Here is a 12127-nt window from a genome sequence, read left to right on the forward strand (position 1 = left end):
GATTGCATTTTGGTCATGGTCACTGTTAATTATTCCAAGAAGATAAACTGTTTATAATGAATGTCTAAGTTGATTTGGACCTATAGTACTTATATTGTTTCTGTAGTAAGCTTACATGCAGTTTCTGCTAAGGATTGCACAATAATTTAAATTATGTTATGTTATTAAATAATGATAAATTGTGTTAATTAACGCTTTCCCGCTAAGAAGTAAAGTGAAAATGGCTATATGCAACAAGCATAAAACCAGAACAGCTTGTGACTTACTGGCAGTCTGTTCAGTTTTTGTTGCTGTTATCTACTAATCATTATTTTAGGGTTGGAAATGAAGCCTGTAAAACTTGAATTTAGTTAGAAAGTTCTTTAATTTATTTTGATTTTCTAAGGCTCTACAAACACATCGGGAGTTTCTGAGAAGCAAAGGGTTAATGTGTATATCATAAACTATATTCAGGTTCTGGAGACCCAGCATGGTGCCATGCTGACCCTTGGCTACATGGTTGGGCAGTTACTGAGGAGGACTAGACAGGGAGACGGAAGCAGGGCCGTAAGCCCCAAGATACTCACCATCATGGAGAAGGCTGTTAGGGACATTGGTATGCTTCTTTAACTGGTGTATCGATACCTGGAATACCTACAGTAACTGGAACAAATCTCAAAGTCTTGGAAAAGTTGAAAATACTTCAATATGAAAAAAATCACCTGTAACATGAGCATCAATAACTTGAAAACTCAAGCACATTTCTCGGCCCCTATTATAATATCCAAATGTACCTCCATAGCTCAAGGAAATTTATCAAACCTATGGGATGGTCTGCTTGACCTGGGGGGCACATTGTTTGCACCTTTTAAAAGCTGTGAATGGATTATGAGGATTTGTTCTCAAAACATATAAATTTGAGAAGAATTTGAAAAGCAATTGCAAAAATGGAATTTATTATGTAAGTATTTATTAATTGCAATTTCTTGAGTAAATACCTTGAATATTATAAATAAATTCTCTAAAAGTAAAGGTTTTAGTAAATGTCCGTATGGAAACTTTGACCTTCAAAAACTCAATCATTTCTTTCATCCTGGTGCAACCTTTGAAGTTTTTCGGTCTTTATAATAATATACTACAATAATTGTCTAAGGGCATGCGATTACCTGCCTTAATGACTTTAGTTTAAACCTAGTTATTTTTATTTAACTACGAGAAAACCGAGGGCTTATTGAAACCCTCTTGAGTCTGTTCCTGGGTAGAACCAGTCCTTGGTGTCTTTCAGGTAGATCTAAAGACCGCTTCAACATTAGGGTTCGATATCATAACTTTCCGTTTGCTAGGTAGACACCACATCTATTACACCACATAATAGTGTTAATAAAAGATATTGAGCGGCAAACTTTACTATGTAAAATTGATGAAAGTATATTGCATAGAAAATACTGTAATGGTATTGTTTAGCTTGAAAAACACATGCACAGACTTGCTCGACCATATATAAATACAGGAACATAACTTAGCCTTTAATTAATTATCCCCTGCCATAGGCGGAGGGATATTGTTTTGGCGTTGTCCTTCCGTCTTTCCATTCGTCTTTCCGTCCATTTGGAGCCATATCTTGGAAGTGCTTTGGCGGATTTCATTGAAACTTGGTATGAGTATGTATATGGATAAGAGGATGATGCACGCCAAAAGGCATTGTACACCATCAGTTAATAACAGAGTTATGGCCCTTTGTATCTTAAAAAATGTTTTTTTTGTGTGTCCGGAGCCATATTTTAGAATTGCTTTGGTGGATTTCATTGAAACTTGGTATGAGTATATATATGGATACGAGGATGATGCACCCCAAATGGCATTGTACACCATCTGTTAATAACGGAGTTATGGCCCATTGTATCTCGAAAAAATGCTTTTTTGAGTGTCAAATGTAATACTTCTGTGTCCAGAAGCATATTGGCGGGGGATATCAATTCAACGGATTTGCTTGTTAATTCTAATGAGTTTACAAGTATCTTGTTCATGTGAGTTATAACATCTAAGTCTGTGATTACTATCTTGAACATGTGACCTATTGCATAAAAGTCTTTCTTTACAGCTTGTATGATCAAAGGAGCTGATGAGTCTAGCCCCCTGCTAGTGTCAGGGGCGTGTCAGTCCCTGGGGGAAATAGGTCGTAATGCCCCCCTGACTCTTCCCCTTGGGGGAGGGGACGCCTCAACAGAGGAGATCACCAAACTGTCTGTCATCAACAATCTTCTGGCCATCGTCAAGTCTGGAAAGGAGAATGTTAAGGTATCGTGGGTACACTGGGTATTGGAAATAGAACAAGGAATGTGGAGCTGGCATTGTGCAGGGCATGCTTATTTAGCTTTAGTATGGAAAACAATCATGCATATTGTCTAAAAATCTGTTTAAAAAACAGTCCTGGAAACAGTGGTTGAAAATATTTAACTTGGTTAAATTTATGAAAGTATAAGTACCACTGGCGGTCAAAGAATTTCATGCTACATGCAAGAATAAGTTCCTATGTTTGAAGGTTGTTTCCACTTTTGGAAGTTAAATATCAAACAAAAAAGGTTTGTAAAAAGGTCTTGTATATGAATCACATTATTGAATGAATCATATGTTGTTCAGCATCTGTAGACATCTGTAATACGAAAGAAATCTACATAATCATGAGTTGGTTTTATATGAATTAGCAAGGTATTCTGCTGAAATATTTCATTCCTTTTGTCTTAGATTATTGGTCTTAGATTACTGTTGTGTGTAGAACATAGTTCTGTGTATTCTTAGAAAATTGTTCTGTGTAGTCTTAGAAAATTGTTCTTTTTATTCTTATAGCATTGTAATGTGTATTCTTAGAACATAGTTCTGTGTAGTCTTAGAACATAGTTCTGTGTAGTCTTAGAACATTGTTCTTTGTAGTCTTATAGCATTGTACTATGTAGTCTGAGAAGATTGTACTGTGTTGTCTTAGAAGATTGTTCTGTGTATTCTTAAAACATTGTTCTGTGTATTCTTAAAACGTTGCTTTGGGTAGTCTTTGAACATAGTTCTGTGTAGCCTTAGAACGTTGTTCTATGTAGTGTTAGAACATAGTTATGTGTAGTCTTAGAACATTGTTCTGTGTAGTCTTAGTAAAATGTTCTGTGTAGTCTTAGAACATTGTTCTATGAAGTCTTAGAAAATTGTTCTGTAAACATTGGTCTGTGAAGTCATAGAACATTGTTCTGAGTAGACTTAGGTTATTATTTATTGTTTTGTGTAGTCTTAGATCATTTCTGTCTGTGGTGTTAGAACATTGCTCTTTAGCTCACCTGATTGCTCAGGTGAGCTTTTGTGATTGGTCTTTGTCTGTCATCCGTCTGTCGTCCACATTTGGTTTGTAAACACTCTAGAGGCCACATTTCCTGTCCGAACTTCATGAAACTTGGTCAGAAGATTTGTCCCAATGATACCTCGATGGAGTTGGAAACTGGGTCATGCTGGGTCAAAAACTAGGTCAAAAGAAAGAAAAACCTTGTATACACTGTACAAGTTACATTTCATGCCCAATCTTCATGTAACTTTGTCAAAATGTTTGTCTTAATGATATGTTGGTTGAGTTCAAAAGTGGTTCCGGTCCGTTGAAAATCATGGCCGCCAGTGGGCTGGGCAGTTTTCCTTCTTTGGCTATAGAGAAACCTTGTAAACACTCTAGATACCACATTTCTTGTCCGATCTTCATGAAACTTGGACAGAAGATTTGTCCCAATGATACCTCGATCAAGTTGGAAACTGGGTCATGCAGGGTCAAAAACTAGGTCACTGGGTCAAAAAAAAAGAAAAACCTTGTAAACACTGAAGAAGTCACATTTTATGCCCAATCTTCATGTAACTTTGATAAAATGTTTTTCTTAATGATATGTTAGTTGAGTTTAAAAGTGGTTCCAGTCCGTTGAAAAACATGGCTTCCAGTGGGCGGGGCAGTTTTCCTTATTTGGCTATAGAGAAACATTGTAAACACTCTAGAGGCCACATTTCTTGTCCGATCTTCATGAAACTTGGTCAGAAGATTTGTTTCAATGATACCTCGATCGAGTTCGAAACTGGATCATGCTAGGTCAAAAACTAGGTGACTAGGTAACAAAAAAGAAAAACCTTGTAAACACTGTAGAAGTCACATTTCATGCCCAAATTTCATGTAACTTTGTCAAAATGTTTGTCTTAATGATATGTTGGTTGAGTTCAAAAGTGGTTCCGGTCCGTTGAAAATCATGGCCGCCAGTGCGCTGGGCAGTTTTCCTTCTTTGGCTATAGAGAAACCTTGTAAACACTCTAGATACCACATTTCTTGTCCGATCTTCATGAAACTTGGACAGAAGATTTGTCCCAATGATACCTCGATCAAGTTGGAAACTGGGTCATGCTGGGTCAAAAACTAGGTCACTGGGTCAAAAAAAAGAAAAACCTTGTAAACACTGAAGAAGTCACATTTTATGCCCAATCTTCATGTAACTTTGTTAAAATGTTTTTCTTAATGATATGTTAGTTGAGTTTAAAAGTGGTTCCGGTCCGTTTAAAAACATGGCTTCCAGTGGGCGGGGCAGTTTTCCTTATTTGGCTATAGAGAAACATTGTAAACACTCTAGAGGCCACATTTCTTGTCCGATCTTCATGAAACTTGGTCAGAAGATTTGTTTCAATGATACCTCGATCGAGTTCGAAACTGGATCATGCTAGGTCAAAAACTAGGTGACTAGGTAACAAAAAAGAAAAACCTTGTAAACACTGTAGAAGTCACATTTCATGCCCAAATTTCATGTAACTTTGTCAAAATGTTTGTCTTAATGATATATTGGTGGAGTTTAAAAGTGGTTCCGGTCGTTTGAAAAACATTGCCGCCAGTGGGCTGGGCAGTTTTCCTTCTTTGGCAATCGAGAAACCTTGTTAACACTCTAGAGGCCACATTTCTTGTCCGATCTTCATGAAACTTGGACAGAAGATTTGTCCCAAAGATACCTCGATCAAGTTGGAAACTGGGTCATGCTGGGTCAAAAACTAGGTCACTGGGTCAAAAAAAAGAAAAACCTTGTAAACACTGAAGAAGTCACATTTTATGCCCAATCTTCATGTAACTTTGTTAAAATGTTTTTCTTAATGATATGTTAGTTGAGTTTAAAAGTGGTTCCGGTCCGTTGAAAAACATGGCTTCCAGTGGGCGGGGCAGTTTTCCTTATTTGGCTATAGAGAAACATTGTAAACACTCTAGAGGCCACATTTCTTGTCCGATCTTCATGAAACTTGATCAGAAGATTTGTTTCAATGATACCTCGATCGAGTTCGAAACTGGATCATGCTAGGTCAAGAACTAGGTGACTAGGTAACAAAAAAGAAAAACCTTGTAAACACTGTAGAAGTCACATTTCATGCCCAAATTTCATGTAACTTTGTCAAAATGTTTGTCTTAATGATATATTGGTGGAGTTTAAAAGTGGTTCCGGTCGTTTGAAAAACATTGCCGCCAGTGGGCTGGGCAGTTTTCCTTCTTTGGCAATCGAGAAACCTTGTAAACACTCTAGAGGCCACATTTCTTGTCCGATCTTCATGAAACTTGGTCAGAAGATTTGTCCCAATGATACCTCGATCGAGTTTGAAACTGGGTCATGCTGGGTCAAAAACTAGGTCACTAGGTCAAAGAAAAGAAAAACCTTGTAAACACTGAAGAAGTCACATTTTGTGCCCAATCTTCATGTAACTTTGTTTAAATGTTTGTCTTAATGATATGTTAATTGAGTTTAAAAGTGGTTCCAGTATGTTGAAAAACATGGCTACCAGTGGGCGGGGCAGTTTTCCTTATTTGGCTAGAGAAACATTGTAAACACTCTAGAGGCCACATTTCTCGTCCAATCTTCATGAAACTTGGTCAGAAGATTTGTTTCAATGATACCTCGATCGAGTTCGAAACTGGATCATGCTAGGTCAAAAACTAGATGACTAGGTAAAAAAAAAGAAGAACCTTGGAAACGCCGTAGAAGTCACATTTCATGCCCAATCTTCAGGTAACTTTGTCAAAATGTTTGTCTTGATGATATGTTGGATGAGTTCAAAAGTGGTTCCGGTCCGTTGAAAAACATGGCCGCCAGTTGGCGGGGCAGTATGCCTTATTTAGCTTTAGAGAAACCTTGTAAACACTCTAGAGGCCACATTTCTAGGTCCAAATCTTACAAAAACCTTGTAAACACATGTAGAATTAGCATTACTTGCAAATGTTTGCAAAAATCCCATGCAAATGGACAGTACTAAATTATTCATCATATGCTCTATCAGAATTAATCATATGCTTACACTGCAAAAGTAAACAGAAGAGAACCAATCTAATATGCTCTAGAGTACTGAATTTTCAACTACCGGTAAGCAATGAACAAGGTGAGCGAACTAGGGCCATCTTGGCCCTCTTGATTTAGTTTTAGGCCTTTGTTTTGTGTAGTCTTAGCGTATTGTTCTGTGTAGTGTTAGATCATTGGACTCTGTAGTGTTAGAACATTGTTCTTTGTAGTGTTGGAACATTGTTGTGTGTAGTTGTCAAACATTGGTTTGTTAAGTCTTAAAACTTTGTTCTGTGTAGTCTTAGAACTTTGTTTTGTGTTGTCTTAGATCATTGGACTCTGTAATCTTGGAATATTGTTGTTTGTACTGTTGGGACATTGTTGTGTGTAGATGTCAAACATTGATCTGTTAAGTCATAGAACTTTGTTCTGTGAAGTCTTAGAACATTGTTCGTTGTTGTCCTAGATCATTGTTATATGTATTCTTAGAACATAGTTCTTTGTAGTCTTAGAATATAGTTCTGTGAAGTCTTAGAACAGTGTTCTGTGTATTCTAAGAGCATTGTTATTTGTAGTCTTAAAACATTGTTCTGTGTAGTCATCCAACATTGTACTGTGTAGTCTTAGAACATAGTTCTGTGTAGTATTAGAGCCAGGGGTGTCAATTTTCCGGATTATTCCGGAAATCCGGATTTGAGCCGTCCAGGGTTGATTTTGAGGTGAATGTAAATCCGATGAGTTTGTTTAAGGCGGGTGGGGGTAGGAACAAAATTCTTTTAGTGCGGGATCATTTCAGAACAAATATTGTTATAGCATCGTAGGCATTCCGGACATTTGCGCTTGGTACCGATTTTATTTATTTATTTCGGTAAGCGCTGGCACTGACATGAGCAGTAACTGGCTAAGTAAAGCACTGCAATATCATATTTTAAAACAATATGTTAATCAAATCATATATTGACTGCGTATTTGCTAGGTTACTGGTTACTGGTTTTCATTTTCTGCAGTCAAGCGATATGCATATTTTATTTCATTTGCAAATGATGTTTTGCGACATGTTTTCGGACAGTCGTTTTCAGATACGCTGGTTTGTCGATTTTAATTTAATTTCGAAGTTCTTAATATCATTTGTTTAGAATGACAAATACACCTGTGGTGTTACGGATGGTTTGGTTTATAATATTTCGCATTGTACTCACCAGAAATTGCAACTAGAAAGACTATAAAAAAGAACAATAAGCTAGGGCTCGGGGTGTTGTGCCCTCTCTTCCCTTTATCCTACGGCTTTATTTTCCGGATTTCAAATTTGGGACAATTGACACCCCTGTAGAGCATTGTTCTGTGAAGTCGTAGAACATTATTTTTTTCTTTGTATTCTGAGAACATTTTGTTGTGTAGCCTTAGAACTTTCTTCTGTGTAGTCCACCAAAAATTATTCTGTGTAGTCATAAAACATTGGACTGTGTAGTCTTGAACATTGTTCTGTGTATTCTTAGAACATAGTTCTGTGTAGTCTTAGAACATAGTTATGTGTAGTCTTAGAACATAGTACTGTGTAGTCTTAGAACATTTTTCTGTGTAGTCTTAAAGCATTGTACTGTGTAGTCAAAGAACATTGTTCTGTGTAGTCGGAGAGTATTGTTCTGTGTAGTCTTAGAAAATTGTTTTGTGTAGTCTTTGAATATTGTTCTGTGTTGTCTTAGAACATTGTTTTGTGTAGTCTTAGAACATTGTTATGTGTAGTCTTAGAAAAAATGTTCTGTGTAGTCTTAAAACAAAGTTCTGTGTAGTCTTAGAACATTGTAGTCATAGTATATTGTTATGAGTAGTAAAATATAACAATTGTTAATGTTCTTGTTTATGTCAAATCTGTCTGTGGGGTTTAAATTCTATTGATAGCCCAGGGTAATTATTTATCAACTCATTCTTAGACTTAAATCTAAAAATACAGAATATTTAAAAAGCTTAAATGTTTTTATAGTATGTTTAAGTTCATTATTTCGTAGAATTTAATATCTCTAACTATGCAATTCTTCTTCATTTAGAACAGTTAATGTTTCCATAAGCATTATTTATAGCCTGTTCACATTAAGACTGTTGAGTATTGTTCTTAGGTCTGAGTATATTTATTATACTTAAGAATAGTTTGCTGAATAAGACCCTTGTATGGTATGCTACTAATTGTACAGAATGAATGGTATTTTACAGAGCAAGGAGCGTGCAGCCCTCTGTCTAGGACAGCTGTGTGTTGGAGACCCAGGGTTGCCTTACAGAAGGATGGTCATAGAGGGCCTCATGAAGTCTGTCACAGTATGTACTGCCTACATTCAGACCTAAATCTGGGAAAATAGGCGAAATAAAAGTGCTTAAAGTCCCAGTTCGCGGAATAGATTGTTGTTTTGCATATAAATGGCATAGCGAGAAATAAACTTTACATATTTTCATTGAAATATATTTTTATCAAGGTTGACATCAGAAATTGGTTTTGAATCGATAAAACAATATATAAATGATCATTAATACATTTTATAGGCGAAAAACATTGCAACGTCGGGAGTTTTCAACTCATTTCAACCGGATTTGCAGTGATACCCTCAATAAAAACAAGTTTTCTTACAATTCTGCCCATATATATAGCTATGAACGGGTCAGAACAGGCTAATCAGAGAGCACACTATCCACATATACTGGATTTTCCATAATAATGGACTCTGTTTAAACCAAAAATACAATACAAGCAGAAAGTGTTGTGCGTAGAGTGTCCTCACTGATTAGCCTGTGCAGACTGCTAATCTGGGATGACACTTAACACTTATGTTCAGTAAATCTTACAGTTTGTATTACGTTCAATGTTAGATATTTTAAAATAACAGTTGTCATGCGTCATTGAAGTCACGTCGGAAAAAAAGCATAAATAGCGAATTGTTGTTAAAAACTGAAAGTACTGCATAACTGTATCGTTCTAATTCAAAGAATCCAAAAGCCTTTAAAATTAATTTCTACACAAACAGCATTTTACTGAAAAAATCTAAGCACAATTTATCTTACAATTATGCTCAATCAAAACACTTCAAACCATATTTAATCATTCCCACTCACAAAGCAACATATCACATCACACAAACAAACTTCAGACGCTATGACGTCAGTGTTACAAAACAACAACGCAGATGTAAATTTTTACTTTTTGCAACATGAAATGAATTACTCATGACCACTTTCCTCATGTTAGAAAAGGTTTTGGGAGTGAAATATAGTTGGCTGTTGTTGACAGGTGACTGTTATTATAGGGTGTAATATAAAATAATTTTCTTAGGGGTGAATCCAGACTGATTGGTGAATGTTGTTCTCAGGTAACCGTTAAGTCAGGTTGGACGTATACTGATCTTCTAAATTGGAGCTCAACATGTTTTCTTTAATTGGAATATACCCAAATTTACCTAACTTTGAATTTGAAACTAAAAATTATGCATTTTAGATTAAATTCAATTATTGCAGAATGGTTAATTTAAAGTCAGTTCTTGTTTATTAGTTGTTGATTTCCAATTTGTTCTGAAACAAAGATAGATTTAGTAAAAACACTATCCTCTGACTGGTACATCAATATTTATTCACTTCCATGGCTGTACTTTTAGAAATTTTTTTACAAATATAAGGGAAAATTCATCTCGTTCTACCCTTTATGCAAGCCTGGTTGGACATTAATGTGTAAAAATCTTACAAAGCATAAAATGTCATGTCTGTTTAAATGAAAACTTTGATATTGACTTTTCACTGTTGTAGACACGTCAGGTGGACCTGCAGATTGGCCTTGGAGAGGCGTTGGTGTTTGCTGCACAAGGACCAAGTGCTCCAATCGGAAGAGACATGTGGACGCAGACCGAGGCAGAATGGAAGGTCAGTTTAAAAATGTTAAAGTTTGGTTGAATTAAAAATGTTCAGGCTTAAAGCAATACTTCCAGTCTATTCCTCTGAAAAAAATAGTTATATCTTGGTAGAGAGCAAACCTGGGACATCCCACTTTCAGTAAGACACTATATCCACTACATTGATGGGACATTACTGTAAAGAATAATTCGGGCTAACAAATTTATTATAAAATAATTAAAACTTACAAGCATTACTTTTTTTACAGGAACAAGTAAGTTGACTGCTTACTTCAAATGTTTAAATATTGTAGCATTACACTTATAGCTTCAGTGATAGGGCTACATAGATGAGGGACTGTTGACTGCTTCAGTGATAGGGCTACATAGATGAGGGACTATTGACTAAATTATTTTATTTCCTGGATGCAAACAAAAAGTTATATGTGAGCTTCGCTCAGTGAAAACTGGGCTTAAGGTATGTTAGTAAAGTATCGGCCCATATTAGCCTCACAAACTCGTCAGGGTCAACACTTCGCTTCTTTGGAATTTTTTGTTTACAGAAAATCTCTTGTTAAACAAATATCCAGTCTAGACATAAAGTGTGGTCCCTAATTTGCAAGTGTAGACTTCACAGGCTAATCTGGAATGATGTGACGCACGAACATTAAGCTCAGTTTTCTGAGAGACCCTCCTATTTTATATATTCAGGAGAGGGCCGATTCTGACAGTGACGAGGTGGAGTGGTATGTGACAGAGCTGCTGGCGAAGTATGTGGTGAGCACGAATCCCCACGTGCGTCAGGCTTCCAGCGTGTGGCTGCTGGCCTTGGTGAAGGGTTGCAGCGCTCACCCGGCCCTGCAGGGCAGGCTACTCGTGCTGCAGAGCGCCTTCATGCAACTTCTCTCTGAGAATGATGGTATAGCTCCTCTCAAGATATTGTTTAACTCCTCCTAAGATATTGTATAACTCCTAAGATATTGTATAACTCCTAAGATATTGTATAACTCCTCCCAATATATTGTATAACTGCTTCTAATATATGGTATAACTTCTCCTTATATAGTGTATAAATCCTCCCAATATATTGTATAACTCCCCCTAAGATATTGTATAAATCCCCTAAAGATATTGCATAACTCCTACGAAGATTTTGTATAACTCAAAATATTGAATAACTCCTAAGATATTGTATAACTGCACCTTAGATATTGTATAACTCCTCCCAAGATAATGTATTACTCCTCCCAGTATATTGTATTACTCCTCCCAAGCTACTGTTAAATTGGCTAATGTTTCAGACTAAATTACTGTAAAAACTCAGTCATATGTTTATAAAAAATGTTCTGAAAATTGTCCATAATATTCATTTAATTTGGATTCCCATTCATTGAAGTGTCCATTTCAGAGTTGACTCAGGACATTTCCTCGAAGGGTCTGGGTCTGGTGTACGATGTGTGCTCCAAGGAACAGAAGGAGGCGCTGGTGGGCGAGCTGGTGGACACCTTGACGACGGGGAAACGCAAGGTGCAGAAGGTGTCAGCTGACACACAGGTGTTCGAGGAGGACAGCATTGGGAAAACACCGGACGGGTGAGTTAGAAGGCCAATTGTTACTGACCATGGGAAAACACTGGACGGGTGAGTTAGAAGGCCAATTGTTACTGACCATGGGAAAACACTGGACAGGTGAGTTAGAAGGCCAATTGTTACTGACCATGGGAAAAAAACGTACGGGTGAGTTAGAAGGCCAATTGTTACTGACCATGGTTCATATTTACCAACCTATTCTTAGACTTACGAATAAAGAATAGACTTGAAAAATATGTTCAGGGTTTGAATATATCTGACTACAAATGTAGCTTATGTCATACATTATTTTAAATGAAGATTTGTGCAGTTAGAGATGCTAAAAGCCTTGCAATATCAAACTGTTTAAATGCCTTGCAATATTGAACTGTATAATAAT

General features: G+C 36.6%; 1 protein-coding gene across 1 annotated transcript in view; it reads left to right on the top strand.

The window, feature by feature from the left end:
• LOC127877755 (proteasome adapter and scaffold protein ECM29-like) overlaps positions 1-12127 on the top strand; it is a 97114-nt gene that overhangs the window by 48871 nt on the left and 36116 nt on the right. The window contains exons 21-26 of the mRNA XM_052423963.1: positions 454-595; positions 2081-2277; positions 8502-8603; positions 10077-10190; positions 10871-11078; positions 11568-11751. Coding sequence (XP_052279923.1) covers positions 454-595; positions 2081-2277; positions 8502-8603; positions 10077-10190; positions 10871-11078; positions 11568-11751 — 947 coding nt within the window. The remainder of the gene's footprint in view (positions 1-453; positions 596-2080; positions 2278-8501; positions 8604-10076; positions 10191-10870; positions 11079-11567; positions 11752-12127) is intronic.

Source organism: Dreissena polymorpha, chromosome 4 (assembly GCF_020536995.1).
Source record: "Dreissena polymorpha isolate Duluth1 chromosome 4, UMN_Dpol_1.0, whole genome shotgun sequence".
Lineage (NCBI taxonomy): Eukaryota > Metazoa > Mollusca > Bivalvia > Myida > Dreissenidae > Dreissena > Dreissena polymorpha.